General features: G+C 38.3%; 1 protein-coding gene and 1 long non-coding RNA gene across 11 annotated transcripts in view; one reads left to right on the plus strand and one right to left on the minus strand.

Moving 5' to 3' along the window:
- WNK1 (WNK lysine deficient protein kinase 1) overlaps positions 1–18,698 on the plus strand; it is a 104,927-nt gene that overhangs the window by 37,005 nt on the left and 49,224 nt on the right. For 7 of the 10 annotated variants that reach the window (XM_075756589.1, XM_075756606.1, XM_075756600.1 and 4 more), the window contains exons 3-4: positions 3,755–3,975; positions 6,016–6,173. In XM_075756589.1, coding sequence (XP_075612704.1) covers positions 3,755–3,975; positions 6,016–6,173 — 379 coding nt within the window. Of the gene's footprint in view, positions 1–3,754; positions 3,976–6,015; positions 6,174–18,250; positions 18,693–18,698 lie in introns of those variants that run through there. The other 3 variants (XM_075756647.1, XM_075756656.1, XM_075756654.1) reach the window with 2 other exon arrangements.
- On the minus strand, positions 2,066–11,413 carry LOC142602365 (uncharacterized). The gene is made up of 3 exons (XR_012836127.1): positions 11,285–11,413; positions 6,331–6,420; positions 2,066–2,320 (listed from the first exon to the last, which is right to left on the minus strand). It is a non-coding gene; the product is annotated as an uncharacterized LOC142602365 (long non-coding RNA).

The following is an 18,698-nucleotide window of genomic DNA, read 5'->3' on the forward strand; positions in this document are numbered from 1 at the left end:
AGCTGCGTACAGATGCCTTTATTTAAAGTTACCTAATTTTATGCTAGAACATGTAGTTAGATTTAACTTTTTTCTCCTTTTTTTCCCTCCACTCTTTTCTCCTGCTCACAGATTTTAATATTTGGATTGGCTTGTTGAGTGAAGGCATAAGCGAGATGATAAAGTAATAATAGAGAATTACCAAGTAGGGTATTGGTAGGAAGAAGTGCCTCAGATTTGCTGGCTATAGGATTATTTTGTACTCTGAAGTATGAAGGTCTTTTTATCCAGAAAGAACTAACAGGCTCTTTAATTGAAGATCATTTAAACAGTAGACTTCTGGGTAGGTTTTTTCCCCACTATTGTATAGCTTGTGTTATAACTGTGATTTAGTTTATTCTTGTCCACTTCGCTTGAGACTTGACAGGTAAAGTATATGGGAAGTTTCTGATGTGCCAAATTTAATATCATTAAGTATTTCATGTATCTGTGTCATATTTCTAGATTTACACCACCCACTTGTGTTTGCTTATGATATTTGGCTATTACTTCCCTATCTTTTTTTCAATATGCTTACATTACCTGCATTTAAACAAGTGATACCTACCTTGTTTTGAGACTTGGGACATAGACATTGTTGTCACTTGATGTAAAAAAGTAAACAGAAGAAAAGTGTGGTGATATCTTAAAGTAAATTTTCCTCATAGTGGTGGCGGGGGTTTTTTTTTGGTATTTGTATACATTTAGATATAAATGCAAATAAATAATGTTAGAATATTGTGGACTCATTCTTATCAAATGCTGTCTGGGCAAATTTCTAATTTTGCATGGAGAAAAGTCCCTGTATTTCTGCATACCAATGGGAAAGTCTTACAACTCAATTATTGTAAAGAGTTAAACTTCTTTCTGATGTTGTATGCTATCATGGAATTAAAATATTGGGAAAAAAATTGAGTTGTCTATTTTAAGTCTTAACTATACTATAAATGAAGACAGCAAGTTTTAATCTGGCCTAGGTCTTAACCACTAGTTTTGTCTAAGGCTGTTGGAGTGTGTGTTCCTGATCACTTCAAATGAGTGCCAGCTATCTGATAGGACACATACCTTCATAACTACCTCTGCTAACTTAGAAGGGTTTCCCATAGCTCCTTGAGCTGAGATGCTATAGATCAGCATCCTTCCTGCTTAAAAAACCCCAACAAACAAACCTTGAGACAGAAAGCCAAACTAGTTCCTGTTTCTCTCTATTCATTGAAGCTAACTACTAAGGAAGCCTCGTGTTCTCATCTTTGCTTGTGTTCTGTGCAAAGATCAACTATCTGTCTTTTTAAAATCAACTGCTACCCTGTGAAATAGACAAGAATGACATTGATTAAGCAGGAACAAGTTCAGTGGAGGGTCACCAAGGTGGTCAGGTGCTGGAGTACCTGCTCTGTGAGGAGGGACTGAGGGAACCGGACTTCTTCATCCTGAAGGAGGAGGATCCTTTGGGGGAGACCTAACAGCAGCCTTCCATGGCATGTGAGAGGGTCAGTCAGGCTCTTCACAGTGGTACATGGTGGGAGGATTAGAGACAACAGGCATAAATTGAAACAGAAGAGGTTCAGACTGATAGAAGGAGAACCTATTTCAGTGGTGACAGTCAGGCAGTGGAACAGGTTGCCCCAAGATATTCTGTGCACTCCATCCTTGGAGATGTGGAAACTTGGCTGGATACAGCCCAGGGCAACCATGTCTGACCTCATGGCTGACCCTACCTTGAGCAGAAACTTAGACTGGAAACCTCCTGAGGTCTTTTCAAGTCTGACTTACCCTATGATACTAGGAAAATTGAAAACATGCTGACTAGTATGGCTGGCTGTGTTTTTCTGTATTTACATATGCTTCCATTTTAAAATGGTTTCTGCCTTAAGTGACATGTGACTTAATTCATGACAGTGTTATGGAAAAATGACAGCAACACTGCAGGATGCTGGGTGATGGTTGGACCCAGGTCCTTTAACAGTGAGAAGCTGGCAGTAGACTAACATATTTGAAACCAAGAATGTAATTAGGGATTCCAGATGCTGAACTGAAGTGCCCCTACCATGTGATCTTTGGAACAGGCTCAAGAGAGATGAATGAGGGTTGTGTCAATAGCAAGAATTCAAGTGGTAGCTGATGTGATCCAGAACCTCCTTCAGTTTGTCTCCTTCCTTGGCTTGGCTTTTTCTGTGCCTGTGTTTCAATTCTGTTTTGAGACTTGATTTCCTTCTGGAACTGGGTCCTGATTGCTTTTACAGATCTGTTTTCACAGCAGGATTATTGCTAGCAGCTTGATTTTTCCAGAACTTCTTTTGAACTGGAGAAAGTAAAAGGGATTAATATACTGCATTTTTATGTTGACGTTCATTCAAGTGATTTCATCAAGACTTTCCCTCCTGATTAAGTAGATATGCAGAAGAGACTGAATGCTACCATGAAATAATTGAACATGACTTGTTTTATTTTAAGATTGTAGTTGCTAGACTCCATGCTGGTCACAATTTACTACCAATCTCACAGTAGTGTGAAACTGGTCTTTAACTGAGTCTCTGGCTGAGTAAGAATAAAGTCCTTGCTCTACACAGCATGCTAGTTCCTTTCTCTAAATGTATTTCAGGCTGTATTTTTTCAAAAGGAAGAAAACAATTCTTTGCTTCAAATTGGTTTACCCAAAGAGGGTTTGTGAGAATACACTGCTGGAAAGCACTTGAATATTGTCACAGGTTATTCACCTTGTGGCATCTCTAATCTGTTGACGTTAAAGAGTAGAATAAGATCGTAGTAGTCTTAGGTCAGGCATTGAAAAATATTTTTGGTATGAAATTTGATTCTTCTGACATGGGGTTTTAAAAAGCCACAATGTTAGAACAATTAAGGTTGGGTCACATTCTACCTGCAAAGGAATACTGACTTTATGCATGAACTCTTCCAGTTCAATTATTTGGCGGAGCCTTTCTAAATGTTTCCCTGCCTTGTCCCTATCTGTCCATACTTTGAAGTAGTGAGTAGTACCAGTCAGACTCAGGTCATCGAACTCCATCCTGTACCAGGGAAGTGATCTCTAAGAATTTCTAATTTGCTTGATAACTCAACAAGTAAATTTGAAGCAGGTTAAAGTGTAACCTGGAATTCTTGACCAGAGTGCTTGGACTAATATGGATAACTACGGTATAACAACTTCAGAGCTCTCCCACAGTTTGCAACAACTCTGTACATACTTGGTTGTTGTTAGTGTTTTGACTCTAATGGCTCGCCTTCCCACTCAGTTATATTTAATCAACGAAAAGGTTGTAACTATTTAAGCAGTTTCAGGATAAAAGGTAGGGAAGACAAAAAAACTTAAATGAATAGGTAAAGAATTGTTGTAATGCATAAGCTTTTTTAACTCTTTGTCAGGGAAGCAGTGCCTTGAAACTGAGCAAGCCACCTGCCTAATAACCATAGGGTGACTTTATATGCAAATGAGTTATTACCTATAAATCAAGCATTTCACACTTGTTGTTCAGCACTATAGTTCCCTGGCTAGAAGAAAGGGGGTAGAAATTCTGAATAGGGCAGCTTAAGTTTTAGGATGGGAAATCATCTTCAGCTCCTCTGAAATCTTGAAATGCCCAAGTAGATTTTAACATAGAAGGTGAAGTTGAAATTTGTGTATCTCTTTACTGCTTTCTTACTTCAGAACAGCAAACGATACAGCATAATCTACTGCTTGTTAGCAGAACCTGTTTAACCTACTGTTACTTTTCATTAGGTATTTGAAAAGATTTAAAGTGATGAAAATTAAAGTACTGCGAAGCTGGTGCCGTCAAATACTGAAAGGCTTACAATTTCTACACACGCGCACTCCTCCCATTATTCATAGAGACTTAAAATGTGACAACATCTTTATTACTGGCCCCACTGGATCAGTCAAGATTGGAGACCTCGGTCTGGCAACCCTGAAACGAGCTTCTTTTGCCAAAAGCGTGATAGGTAAGCCTCTCCTGTTTTGGAGGCTGGTGAGCCAGTCTACCTATTTGGAAACTTAAGTCTTTTAAGAGCTTTTCTTAAAAATATGGCTTCAAAGGTACATGGTCAAAGCTTGAAAATGTATAGGCTTTGTTTCTTGGCGGCTGAGGTCATTCTGTGTTCCTGATGAGATTACGTGTTGAAATTTTGGTTGTGTTTTTAATAATTGTATGTTAACATTAAGAATTTTGGATTATAGATTCTTGGCCTGCCCAACAGTTTAGTGCAACATTGTTGATAAAACCACTCTTGACTACATATAAATCTCAGCTTTAATATGATGCTTTAAGAAATGTACAAATGCATTTTGGTGACCAAACAATATTTTGATAGTCTAGCATTGATCTAAACAGCCAATTTTTTTTTTTTTACTGTCACCAGGGGTTAATATTAAATCTTTTACACTTTGAGTAATCAGAAACTTAAGGTATACCAAAGAAAGTCAATATATATATTTTATATCCCAGTCAGACTGTGGTATAATGCCTTACTTGGGGAGTCTATAGTATATGGATTTATGTAAGTTAGGAGGATGCATTGGGGAAGTAGTGCCTTATACTTGCTCTGCTCTTATGTATCCACTAATAACCCTTTTCAGAAATTGGTTTGATGGAATTAGTGTAATCTTTCTTGTGAATTCTTTAAAGAATTGGTTTTATCAGCTTTGTTTTTGTAGTTGGGTGAATAGACTGCAGGGAATGAAGTTGCTCTCACTCTCAGTATTTAGAGCTTGCTAAAATGCAATATTACTCAACAGTCCTATACTAGATTCCTAGATGGGATCAATGGTGTTTACCTGTAAATTGTCTTCCAAGCTGTCGCTGAAATATTTCCTGCTTCTTAACCAGGTCAAAGTATTAATAGGAAAGAAAAGTATGCAGCATCAAAAAATTCTATTTTCTTAAGCATACTCATCCTCAAATCTATCATTGGAAAATTATCATCTTGTATCTGGCTATCTGTTAATAGTTAGCCTTTGGATAAATGACTGCAATTACATCCTTTTTTTTTGCTTTAGCATGGTGAAAACAATGATGTGGCTATGGAATGATCTGTAAACTGTCTTGAATCTGTTGTCTGCAGGAAATAATTCTGTGCTTAAATTTTCTAAAAGCAAACTTGCATCTCTGGCTTAAAGTAAATCTGATCATACAATGCAGTCCCTTTGCTTTCAGAGGGGACGCTGTGACGCTTCACTGGGCAATAATTTTCTGCACACTATTTAAATGGGACTTGTTGAATCTCACGCTCTATGCCTGTAACTCAATCTCTCTGTATTTCTGAGTATTTTTGACTGTAGGATGTTCCTCACTAATGCCTGTATCTGCAGTAGGCCTATAAATATACTGCAGGTGGGAAGGTAAGTATATGAAGAAAAGGGCTCTGGTGAGTGGCCTTTGCAGAAAATTACTTTTAATCCTTTTTTTATGAAGATTTATATTTATAACAACAGAGTTTTTCATTGCAAGGCCTTTCCTGAACCATTCTACTTCAAAAAGTAGATGGAGAGCACCAGGACAGAGACTAGCTGTGGGCTCTTACCAGTACTACTTCTTTTGCAGCAGAGGGCAGTCGGGTAATTTTTGAAACAAGGTTTAACGTGCCTCCTTTCTTGTAGGGAGAAAAGGTAAGTGTCTTAACTCTCCTTAGTATTTGGTTTGCAGCCTATGGCTAGTCTACAGTTTTCCCCTCTTCTTATCCCCTCCCCTCCATTTGACTCCAGCCTGATCCAGTCTGTTTTGGTACTTTTATTAACTAATGTGCATAAACCAGGAACTGCATCAGTCCTTTCATGCCATTCTTATTCCATAAAGGCCTTGCAATGGAAGACTCACAAAGTATGTTGATGCAACAGAGTGACTAAGGGTTTCCTCCCTCTTCTTTTTGCCTCCACTTTCTCTTGTCTCACAGGTCTGCCCATCCACTTCCTCCTGCGGTGAGTAACGCCAGCAGCCTCTGCTCGCTTTGAGACATTTAGAGTCTGAATCGTTCTTTTAATTTAAGGTACCCCAGAGTTCATGGCCCCCGAGATGTATGAGGAGAAATATGATGAATCCGTTGATGTATATGCTTTTGGGATGTGTATGCTAGAGATGGCCACGTCTGAGTATCCTTATTCCGAGTGCCAAAATGCTGCGCAGATCTACCGTCGAGTGACCAGTGTAAGTCCCTCCCCACTGCTGATTCTAGAGCTACTACTAACAGCAAAGGAGTACAGCTGGGTAGCATCGTACTGTGCAAGTGTGTGTGGGGGGAAAAAGAAGCTGACAAGAGGCTTTGGGGGGATGGGTGGAAAGGTTATAGGATGGTTCAACTTACCAGTTAGTCAGAAGCCTGTAAAATATGTGAATGGAAATAAAATTTTGCATATATTCATACTCTTCCAGTCAGTATATAAGAAGGCATTGCCTAGGGTTTAAAAACAAAAACCAAAACCAAACAACAGAACATGTTAGAATAATAGCAGATTACTTCTGAAGCCACTGGGGGGATGGTGGAAGTATTTCAGTCTTGAAGATCAGCTGGTAACTTTGTTCTCTGAAATAAAGCTGGACCACAAATTCAGAGCACTTTGGCTTAGCTGCCTGCCAAGGCAAATCATAAATTGTTACCTAGAATGATTTTAAGTTAATAGTTTACTGAATTCCAGATGGCCCTTAGCTACTGTGTGTCGGGTGTGCTTCTTATAATTATGCAGTGGAAATACGTGATAAATAGCAGGAAGGTATCTGCCCTGAAAAGTGCTGATAAGTGTAGTGGTGGTGGTGGAAGCATTGCGAGTGAAACCAAGTGAGGCCGAGAAGGCAAGCAAGAGATTTGAGTTTGTCCATCTGACTAGACTACGTGGAATCTACAGACCTTGACCGTAGGAAGCAGAACTGTAGTGCTAGAAATGTTCAGAATGGTTGTGGCTAGATTTACTTTGTGATCTCTAGAACTGTGTCCTGAAGGCTATACCAGTGCAGTAAAACAAACCTTTTGATCTAAGCATTCAGAAAGAATAGTGAGGTGGCCACTGAGGGAAGTAAACACTTGAATTGGATTTCTCAGAATACCTGTGCAGATGTGCAAAGGGAGGGAAAAAACCAAACTTACCTCTTTCTCTGATCTGTCGACAGATGAATTCCTGTTAATCTTTTTGTGTGTGTTATCTTGGAAAAGTTGAGGATTTAATAAATGACTTAGCTTTGGAAAAATAAAATGTTCTTATTTCTGATGCCTCACACTGTAAGAGGCAGATATAATTACTGACTTATAGATGTGGAAGGAAGGGTCTTCATGTCAGAAGTAATGAATTCTGAAGGAAGGTTTCGTGAAATAAGACTATCCCTTGTTTGAAAGGGAATATTGGAGAGGCACAGAAGGAGAAAGAAAGAAAGGATAAATAGTTATTTTGGTTTTTGAACAGTTGTTAGAGTAAGTTTATATATATATATATTATTTATACACACGCACAGTGAGTCTTTTTTTTGGTGCATGTTGGTGGACTTATCTGTAATTTTCTAAACAGAGGAAAAACAAGGGTAGAGTCTAGCCTTTACTCTGTTTACAGAATAATCTGCAAGCTCTTTTGATCGGTGAAAGAAAACTTAAGTATCTTACCAAAACAATCTTAGTGGTACCTTTGGCTATGCTTATGTATGTGTCTTGGCCAGAGCCAAAGAAGCATAACTTGGATGGGCAGTTTTTCTCGGAATGGATACCTCATGGAACTGCCCTGCCTATTCCTTAAATAAGTGCTGAGCTGTGGTGAGAATCAGCTTTTAGACAATCTCAGACTTGGAAGTACCCAGGTGTTGAAGAGCTGTCTTTTCCCTATGGTCTATGAAGTACATAGCAATTGGAAAGCCTTGTACGGGCTTGTAGCAGGCAAACTTATCTTGAGACTTCCTAGGGTTCAACTTACCACTTGTTTTGAAGAAGCTTGATGCTTCTTTCTCCCCATTGTTTTTGGTTGACTGTTGAACTTCTAAGTGGATGAGAAACACTGGTAATTTTTTGGTCTGTCCAACACTACCTTCTACTCTACTCTGCTGCTGGTTCACAGATTGAATTGTTGATTTTTTTCCTGCTGTTTCATCTACTGCTTGAGAGCTCTAAAATGTACTTTGACACAACATCAAAGAAATCTTGTTTTCTTTCAGAAGGAGCAAAGGACAGGAAGGACAATGAAATGTACATTTATCTGCTTCTAGGCAGAGAATGAAAGGCTGTGTGCTTTCGTATGTTTGGGTTTGTTTATTTCATTGTAGTAGCAACAGTTTCTTTAAACAAACATAAAAACCCCCAAAACACCAAAACAAAACCAACCAAACAGAAAACTTAAATAACTTTCAAGGAAGGCTTTCAGTGAAGAAAAGACAATATTATCTGAAAATGAAGGACAAACCTGTCTTAACTGATAATGGAGAATTTGGTGTTTCTTCTATAATGTGGAAAGCAGAACCATGTTATGAAAGTGAAATAAAATACTCTTTGTATTCTTTTTACCACTCTGAAAGCTCTGTGAACCAATGTGAAAAAGAGCAATATAGTTTTCTGCCTTTCTCCTTTGCTCCCTGTTAAAGAAAATAAGATTTTCTTTCATTTCAAAGGAAACTTCAGAAGTTTAGACAATGTCTGCAGATGTGGGTGAGGGGTGAACCAGTTGAGAAATCGAATATTTAAAAGGACAGCGTGTGAACCATCAGAGTGGAGTCAGAAAACTTCCTGTGTAGGTGACTCCAACAGTACTTACCAACACATTTCCTTCTAATGCATGTTGGAAGGTGAATGCGGAAGATGTTTAACATGTTTAACATTTCCATTTTAGCCCCTTAGTTTGCTACTTTCCTAGGCATGTTTAGGAATATTTTTGAGGTAGGAGCTTTAGTTTTGTTGTGCCTTAAATGAAAGGAATTATTTTATCTAGATATATACACAGAGACCAGAGGGAAAGACAATAATAATGGTCTGCTATTGACACTCATGAAAGATCATGCCATGTGGGAGCTTACAAACCACTGAAACCCCAAAGGCAATAAGATCAAAATGTGCAGCCACTCAATGCAGGTGATACATATTTAAATTAATTGATTTCCCTCACCCCCTTTGCAGTAACTCTTAGGCTTGGTAAAAAGCAGAGTTGGTCTGTTAGGTTAAATCCTTGCTATTGCTTGGGACAGAAGCCTGTGAAAGGTGTTTTAATGCCGAGGGTGTCCTTCCTCTCGGGACTGGCCTTGGTACTACCAGCTTACGTTCTTTTCTCCCATTTTGGCTGTGCATTGGTCTCTTTTAGGATGGCCTTCAGCCACATTGCATTTAAACCTTACACCTTTTGTGACAAGGATTGCTTGAGCTGATGATGCCCAGATACTGCAGTGTGGGGTTGGGGCATTTGCCAGGGTTGCTTGGAGTACTCAGTTATGTGTTCTACCTCTTCTGTTCAGGGTCTTCCTTCATGGTTGGAAGCAGTTTTCTGATTAAATAATACAGTTAGGTAAGCAAAGATTTAAATATCAGATCTGAAGGCTGAAGTTCCTCCTAGAGATGAGACATTTTTTGGCCCAGGCAGTTATTGTTGCTTCACATTTTGGATAATAGCACTGCTGCATGAGTCTGCTGTTTGCAAGATGCTTGTCTATATTGTCTACATTGTCTCACTGGAAAGTTCCTGTTTTTCCTTAAAACCCCAGTGCTGGGGTAAAGTTCCTGAATTTTCCCTGGCCCAAGAAACAGAAGTGCAATTAAATTGGTTTTCTGGCTCACTTGAACTAGAAGAATTCTTTCAATAAAAGAATCTGGGTAAATGCCTGGCTTAAAAAAAACCCAACTAGCTACAATTTGTAGGGCTCAAGGTGTTATGCTGAACTTTGTTTTACAGTTCTGGTAAAGAAGTTGACAGGAGTTTGACACAGTATTGACCTCTGTACTTGCATCCTCTAGCATACTCAGTCCAGACCCTTTCACTAGCAGTTTCTTTAGAAAGGAAAATGAGATCTGCATGTCTTGTCACTCAGGTTTAAAGGAGCCTAGCCTTCCTCTTTTTTTTCATTAAATCAGAATGTTGCAATTTTGTCTCAAAAATCCCTTTCTTCATTGAAGCTATCCCCTGCTGTTCTTTGTAAATTGCTCCAAATAAATTAGTAGTTAGTACTTAAAGAAATTGCAGCTCCTGGGATTTTTTCCTTTTTGGGGGTGTGGCGTAGGAGGGGGAATCTCCTCTGAGGCTTAAGCAGTATGTCTCTTCAGCTGGGAGTGAATGCATCCAGTGGGCACTCATTGCTGCCTACTTGGCCTCAGAAAAAACCCAAACATCTAAGCCTGTAATTAATTGAAAATAAGCCACACTATTAAGGTAGTCTTGCCTGCTTCTGTGATTCTTTTTTTCTCCTCTGCTGCCTTGCGCAGACACAACTGTCTGTGTGATATATACTAGATTAGGGAATGGGTCTCCCTTATTTCTTTCCTTTTTTTTTTTTTTTAAATTCTGCACCATATCAAAGCAATACAGACAGTTCCAATACAAAATGTAATCAAGATACTTAATTCTGTTACATACTCACTTGCACAAAAAAAAAGTGTAAGACCTTGGTAGAATTCAAGAAGGTTTCCCTGTCTGACTTTGTTCCTCTCTGGAGACTGGTATTATTTCTTTGACCTGTTCCATGCATATTTCAATTAAACAATTTGTCACAGGAGATATTTGAAATGGGCTACATGTGCATTTAAATGAAAACAGAGGTATTTATAGAACAGACATCTTAAGTATGATTTCTTAATTTAGTCTGGGAAGCAATGCAGTGAAGGCATAACTAACTGCAGGAGCTTCAGCTGCTTTGCCTCAGCCTCTGGTGAGACCGATGTAACCCAGGCAGTTACCTCAAAAGCTGGCTTGGTTTTTTCTTGCTCATGTTGCAGTTGCCACTCACAGGTGTAGTATAGACCTTGATTACTTCTACACTATATTTCATTCAAGCTTTCTATATGCAGCACTGAGATTATTTTTATAAGTGTGTAGAGGTACTGATTACTCAATCTCTAATACTTGGATGTCCCATGTCTTAAATTTTCTAGGCGACTGACTAGTCCTAGGACTAGTAAAAAGACAATTAATGGATTTATTATGCAGATTTGTCTCATTCTTGCAAATCTACCACTAAGATAAAAATCCAAACATGTTCATTGCAAAAAAAGTTAGTAAGACCATCCTCAGTTTCAAATGTACTAATCAGCTGAATATGAGCAGAAAATTCCCCTTTCTCTTTTGCCCCCTCCCATTATTTAAACTTACCTTTTAAGTTCTCCTGATGGACTTGTGCTCTATACTTAATTTTCTCCATGCTTACTTTGACAAAGTGAAGTTTTGCACTTGTCCTTGCTTTCACCAAAAGTCTACTCTCTTCTCTGTAAACGAATGTCTGCCTTCTGAGCTGGCCTTAAGATGAGAAGGGGGGGGGTGGGGGGTGGGAAGCATTTTGACTTTAAAAAAAAAAAAAAAAAAAAAGTTGTTCTGTACTGAAATGTTCCACAGAATGGGCACAACATTTTTCTTCTTTGTTCTACAGAGCTTAAAAAAAGGCCCAAGGGAACAAGGTACATAATGAGTAACCCGACCAGGCAGTGTGTAACTGGTTTAAAAATCCTTAATTTCCCTAACTGGTGGGAACTGAAGCTCACTGGTTAGAGTGAAGGTCATTCTCTTGCCTGGAAACTAGGCAGTTAAAGTGCTGTGGTTCGGTCGATTGAGATGAAATTAATCTCTTCTTTAGTGTCTTAAAAGTTAGCCATCATAATTGTCTAGACTAATGAACTACTTCATTTTCAATAGAGATGCAATGGACAAAGTATCCCAGCTCTTTTTTCTTTTTCTTCCTGAGGGGTTCTAGGCAGCAAATATAAATGCTTAACCTTTAGACTTGTGAATAATTTTACTTGCAGGGTTTAATGAATGTTGATGACTGTTCTCTTTTGCTTTCTGGAAGCAATATGTGACTTTTTTTAGGCATACAAAAAACTCTATGTCTTTACCTTGAATAACTTGGTTTCTTGGCCTGGTTCAGATAGATACAGAGACAGCCCTCCTATCAAACTTTCAAGTGGAAAAAGCATTGGAAAAAAAATCAATGGAAAAGTAGGGGAGAGGTAACCCTCAAACCGAGCAGGTAGTCTTTTGTTAAAGCAGGTACTGAAAGGCTATGAACCTTCAACCAAGCACAGGTAACAGATTAATTGTAAGAAAGGGCAAACTCCTGTAATTGTGTTCATTGAGAGAAGAAACTTTAGGTCCTTAAGTATCAAATGGACATCAGATGCAATTCTTCTGTATCTTACTGAATGGATGAAAGGATACTTAAGCTTCTACCCCTTGCCTCTTGTAGCTGTTCAACTCGGTTGCAAGCATTTTGCTGGAACATCTTTAAGAGTGATGATTCTTCCTGGGTGGAGGTTCATTCACTGACTCATCAATTCAGAAATATATAGTCTTAAAAATGGAAAATGGGAATTCAAGGTTTTCAAGCATTAATATCTTATGAAACTTTACATCTTAGATTAGAAGTCCTCTTTAAGAAATGACAATGATCTAAGTAAGGAAAAGCAGGGATCAGCTTGAGCACTGAGATGCAACATGCTATATAGTTTGCACAGATAGGGCAGATGATATCTGAAGTTGGAAGGAAAAAGGCTCATTCAACTGAACTGCTTTCTAAAAGAAGCTCACTTTTATGATGTGATCTTAGAGGCATTTGTAGTATTCAGCATCAAAAGCTTCTAGATCACAGCTGAAACGGTTTTGTCAATATTGGTGTTGTAAAACAAACTTGGTTTGAAGAAAAAGGAGGTATTTCTTATTCCTATTCTTCACTGCTGAGCCTGGAATGTCTCTCTTAGCAATTTTGAATTGGATCTGATTTTAAAATTATTAGGAATTAAAAGGGGGAGAGGGGCATGAGCTTTGGTAGAGTTGCATAAAATCAAGATCTAATGTATTTTTAAAATCTGAAATTCTAAAATGTGGTTGTATTGCAGAGTTTTCAAATGTATTTTTTGGAAATATAAATAATTTCACAGAATACCAAGTAAACAATGTATGTTTAAAAATTGGAAAAAAAGTTCATTATCTATTACGGATCAGGCCTCTTAAAACTGTGATACTAATATTTAATATTCTGTCCTGTACTGGCATCTATTTAGCTCTTACATTAACTGAGGTTAATTTAATTTAATGAGATGGGAAGGTGACTCTTCTTAGGAGTAGGGAGGTGGTATGTGTTTTTAAAATGCCAGGCTTTGCAGTGTGATGAGAACCATTAATGAATCACTGAAACGTTACTGTGAGGAGACTGATACTTCAATGTTATTTGTCAGTATAGTGCCACTAGTCAAAAAGACATTAAGAATGCATGGGCTACTACTTCTTGTCCTGCCAACTGTACTGCTGTAGTTGCACGGGGGTAGGAATGGGGTAAATCCAGGAAAGTTTTAGTCTTGTGGAAGCTCACAGGAGTGTTGAGTAATAATAAATTATTTTGAGATTATTACATGATTCACAGGCCAGAACTCCACCAAAATTTTACATAAACCCTGTATAGTTACCTCCAGGATACTTGGAGCTGTTGCCAGAGCCGGCAGTGACATGGGCGTATGTATGCCTGTTCGAATGCTTTTGTTTGTTCCTGTATTAGAAGGGTGAAGGTTACCAAAGTTGAATGTGATTTTGCAGATACGGTTTATTCCCAAAAAGACACACACACACACAACAGGCTAAAATGTATGTGTAAGAAACTCTTGCTTATTGTGCATAATATTTCTACGCTAAAGAGGAAAAAAGGCTGTATCTTCTCTGTCCAGTTTAAGTATTTAGAAGCTTCCTAACACTATGAGCTTGTGACTTTGTTTTAAGGTAAACTTTTTTCAGAGATCTATTTCTACCTTACTGCCCATTAAGACCATCATAAAGTTCTCTGCATGGCAGGAATACTTTTTAGGACCACCCTCTGAGACTGTTGAATCTTTTGGTACACAAATAGAAGTCCTTCACTCCTATTAGAAGAAGTCATAAAATAAAAGGGACTGTGACTTTTGGTGCATTGTCTGAATTGTACACTATTTTTGGTGTATGCAACGTTATCCTAGGCGTTTTAGTAGGTATCTTCTTCTAAAGGCTAGTTCTTGTACCAAATGTGTTTTGTGGCCCATGTTGGATCATTCTTTTCAATTCAGTTCAAAGTCCACTGGAACTAATCTATGGCTTTTGAATTACTGTTGTTGTACTTGAATTTAAAAATGAGTACTAGATGTTTATCAGAATGGTAGCTGATTAAAGCAGAGAATGCAACTACTATAATTTGATTTTTCAAAAATGCATTTTCCATACTGAAAATAGAAGAAAGACAGTATTGTGTCACTGCAGCATTTCTAAATTTATAGCAGTGAAATGTGTGTCTAGGCATGTCTCTTTTTTTTTTTTTTTTTTTTGAAAGCCATTTCCAAGCTGAAGTCCCAATAAAGTAAAAGGTCATTCAGCTAGCTCAAGATGTTCACCACTGCATGTTCTTGTTTGGATGATAAAGGCAGTGTCCCTGCTCACAAGTGTGAGGTTAAAGAACTGTGCATGGTAGATTATACTGATCTTACCTTTACACTCTTGTGCAAGAATAAAAACTGAAAAGTTAGTGCCTGGTCCACTTGTCCAATCAGACTTTACTGCTGTTTCAGAAGAATTTCTGTCCTCATCTGTGTGTTTCTAAACAAGGCCCTTCACTGTTACACACACCAATATCCGAAGTGTTTGCCAGCTAGACACTAAGGAACTGTGTCCCGCCTTGTAGTTACAAAATTTCCTGTTCTAGAGCTTGAGTAATTTCTTCTGTTCATTAGAATTGCTGCATTTACAGTAGGTGCTGTGATTAATTAATCTGCTTTTTTAACTAAAACCGTCTGCTTAAGCTAGTCATAAGGGCTCCAGATTCTTAGGACTTTCAAAATAAGTTGATATTTTTATTTACCTGGAGGTGCTGAAGTACAGTGAACTTTCATCTCTAAAGTAAAAACTTAAAATGCCTTATGTGCTGGGTTAGATAATGAGTCATTGGGGTAGTTGTAAGGCGTGTATATTCAGCAGTAGTGCACAGTATAAGTTGAGTTTCAATATTATCACAAACATTGTTTTTTCTACTTTGTAGCCTTTTACTTGAGAGTGCTGGAAAGGATTGCAGCCAACAATTTCTGGGAAGAGTTATGACTAGTTCTTGTTCAAACTTAACTGTGTGGAAACAAAGCAACAGAACTGTAGCTTCTATACTGGTCTTGTAAGGCTTTCAACACTGTAAATACCTGGCTTTAATAAGTAAAAATGCAGTATTGAGATGCTGGCATAGAAGTTGGTTAAGCAAGCAGTGGCAGTGTCCTGTGGCTCCTGGGCTTGGAGATCAGTTGTGGAATACTGATGAGGAGGTGATAGTGAGCAGTGATGACTAGTCAAATGAGGAGTATCTTTTATTCTTTTCACCAAAGATTGTGTCATACAAATGACTAGATGCTTCTTTTAAGTGACCTCACAAACTTCAAGAATAAGCAGTTAGTATGGGTGTGTCAATCAAAATACAAATATACCTTGTGTATGCAATGGCTTTAATCATGTATGTTTGGGAATTTTTTTTTACTGTTGTGTTTTTTACTGGCCTTTTTTTTTTTTAAATTAATGCCTCAAAAATTGAGAATAGGTGGTAAATTGAGGAAGAAAAGAGTTTCTAAACTGTCATCAGTCAGGTTGCAGCAAGCAGGCCTGTGTAAATACTATGGTGTCTATTGTCTTTACATTGTGTTTGTGAAATCTGGGCATACGTGGTTACCTGTAGCAAGTTATGAAGACGGCTGGTCTGGAGAAATTCAAGAATCATGGGACTTAGCTTAACCAGTTGGTTTTCACCCTCTGTGATGCAGGTGTGTGAGTAATCTCTTTCAGTGACACAAAGCTCTCAAACAGCTGAGATAGAAATTTTGATCTGGACGATAGTAGATCGGTCAAGTTCGAAAGGTATTGGGTTCAAAATATGCAATGGTTGTTCTTGATCAGAAGAGAAGAAAACCTGGCCTATCCTAGCCTAAATAGTGCCTCGTGAGCTATCTCTGGCTCGTTGGAAGCTTTCATCTGCTCCTACTGCTTGTATTGCAGTAATGCTATTTACTCTGTTAGGATACTGATCTGGTGCAGAGCTTATTCTGCAGGATTTACTGATTTAATTCTTGGCAGAATTATCAATTGTCCAGAATTAATTGCTATGAAAATACTGAAATCAGAGGAGCTAAATTTTCAATTCTGTTAAATGTGTTGCATTGTTTTAAATTTTTTCCCCTGTAGTCTCAACTACTCTACCTTGGTTTTTAACAAGAACAATACAATCCATTTTCTGTAGGCAACCCCTATCTCTTTTGAACTGAGTAAATCTTAAGCTGAAGTATTCCTTTTCACAATAGGTATTTAACTGGACTGGGATGAGAATTATCAAATACTTATAGGTGTACCCTGTGTGAAATAAGGAAAGAACTAAATTGGAAAGATTGTTTGTAGAATAGACAACAGGATTAAGATGAAGGATTAGAGATGGGAAAGGTAGTGAAATAGTTAAACCTGTAGGTTTTGAAGGCTGAGTAAGTAACTAATAGCAGGTGGTGAAATTTAGAAGATCATGGGATAAACCAATTTAAATGCCATATATACCATTGCCTTGGGGCTTCTTTGAGACTATGGGGAAGGAGGTAGGATCACTGGCTTGTTTTCCACTGGAATCATATGCTCTGTCTAAATTCCTGGAATTAATGGTTTGTGGCAGCCTGGGACTGGCTCAAACTAGAATGGTAACAATTTAGCAAAAAGAAAATATAGAGACTTTAATTACTTTGTTTGTATGATTTGACTTTGCTACTGATTCTGTTAGCCTCTGGACTGCAGTGTTAGAACATTTTGTTTGAGAAGATTAATCAGTTACGGTAGAATTCTTTTCAAGCTCTGCAGTTATAGCACCTGTGAAAAGAGCCAAGCAAGAATTGTGGTTAGGCTGGGACAGGTAGACTCTGTGCTTGTTAAAAGCTGAAACATTTAATGTTCTTTGCAGGTCATGCAGTGTACGCCAGGAAAGCGTAGCCTTCATTAGGTGTGCAAAATGTTAAATTTTTATTCCCGTGAAGTAGATTTGCTTTGACTGCAGAATGTCTATTTGGTTTGAGTGCAACTGTAAAAACAAAAAAAAATTATAAGCAATGGCAAGCAAAATTCCAACATGCTTTATTCATGATACTAGTAAGCACTGTTAAAATGAGGATGATAATCAACAGTTAGTTGATTTTTTGTTTGTTGTTGGGGGTGGGTTATAAAATGTCTAGCTAAGCAGTTGGAAGGTCAATCTACATAGCAGGATCTTTAATGGTCCCTTTTCCCTTGACCCCTCTAAAGTTTCACAGCAGCTGATTGAGAGGATTTCTAAAATGCCCAGTGAAGGATTAAAAAGTGTTGCTTTTGCAACATTGAGGTTGTATGGTGTAACAACAACACTGGTGTAATTGTGGTATACTTGAGGAACTAAGTATGCTATTTTGGGGTGAAAAGTGATCTTGGTAATTTGAAATTGAATTTTATCACAGTTTATCATCACTAGTTGGTCAAAATTCATTTGCTCACTTAATGCTTTAAAATGGTGTATGTGATCTTTCTTAGCATTGCTCCTTATGTCCTTCCAAAAAAAACCCAACCCAAATCCCTGAAGCTGCTGACAACTCATTAGTAAACAAGTTTTACAATGGCTGTTTGAAACTAGATACTGGGCGGGGGGCGGAGAGAGAGAGATAGATGTCAGGCTTCAGGTTTAGGTTTGGAGTCTAGCAAGAGGCATTAGAAAATACACTGTGGATTATTTGTGCGCATATGGCATAAAACTAGCAACAATGTGGCTTTCTAACTTTGTCCAACAGTTTGAAAATCACCTTCAAATTGCTGTTCCCTTCCCAGTAAAAGGAAAGCAGATGATGTTGCCAGTGGTAGCAGAATGCAATTGTCAGGAAGGAGAGAGATAGAATATGTTATATTATCTTAGTGCTGACTTGTTTTGTTACGATTAAATTGTAGTCAGCAACCTTGGGTCAGAACAACACACTGTTCCCCTCTGTTTAAAAGTGTACTTCTGCAACAGCAGGAGTAAATTGGGTGATGATCCTATGTGCTGCCTTAAACTGTTGCAGAAAACCTGGGTGGAGAATAGGCAGAGCAGCCAAGCGGGGGGGCGGGGACATGCAGGAAGTAAAGGATCCCTGCAGTGCCTCTTCTTCCTCCTCCTTACAGCTAGCTCGGCAGGCAGAAAAGGACACACTTCCCTCTGGCTTATATTGATTCTTTCTATTCAGTGGTTGAGTGGCAAAAGCAGATATTAAGCTCAAATCTCTGCAGCCTCATGTACTGGACTTGGAAAAGTACAAGAGGTGTCAAAGAGAAAACAATGCTTCCTTCTAACTTAGATGTTTGCTTTCCTTCTGCTGTGCGTTAAGTCCACAGCCTAGTTGATTCCCATCAGAAACTAGCACCCAAGTAGTTCTTTGGTGCGTGCGTCTCTCTTTTCCTAATGGATTTTACAAAAAGAGAGATCTGTCCCATATTTGTAATTGTTAAATCCCACTGCTGCTGCTCTCACAAGGATTGCGGTAAAGAGGTAGGT

The sequence above is a fragment of the Balearica regulorum genome, chromosome 1, assembly GCF_011004875.1.
Source record: "Balearica regulorum gibbericeps isolate bBalReg1 chromosome 1, bBalReg1.pri, whole genome shotgun sequence".
Lineage (NCBI taxonomy): Eukaryota > Metazoa > Chordata > Aves > Gruiformes > Gruidae > Balearica > Balearica regulorum.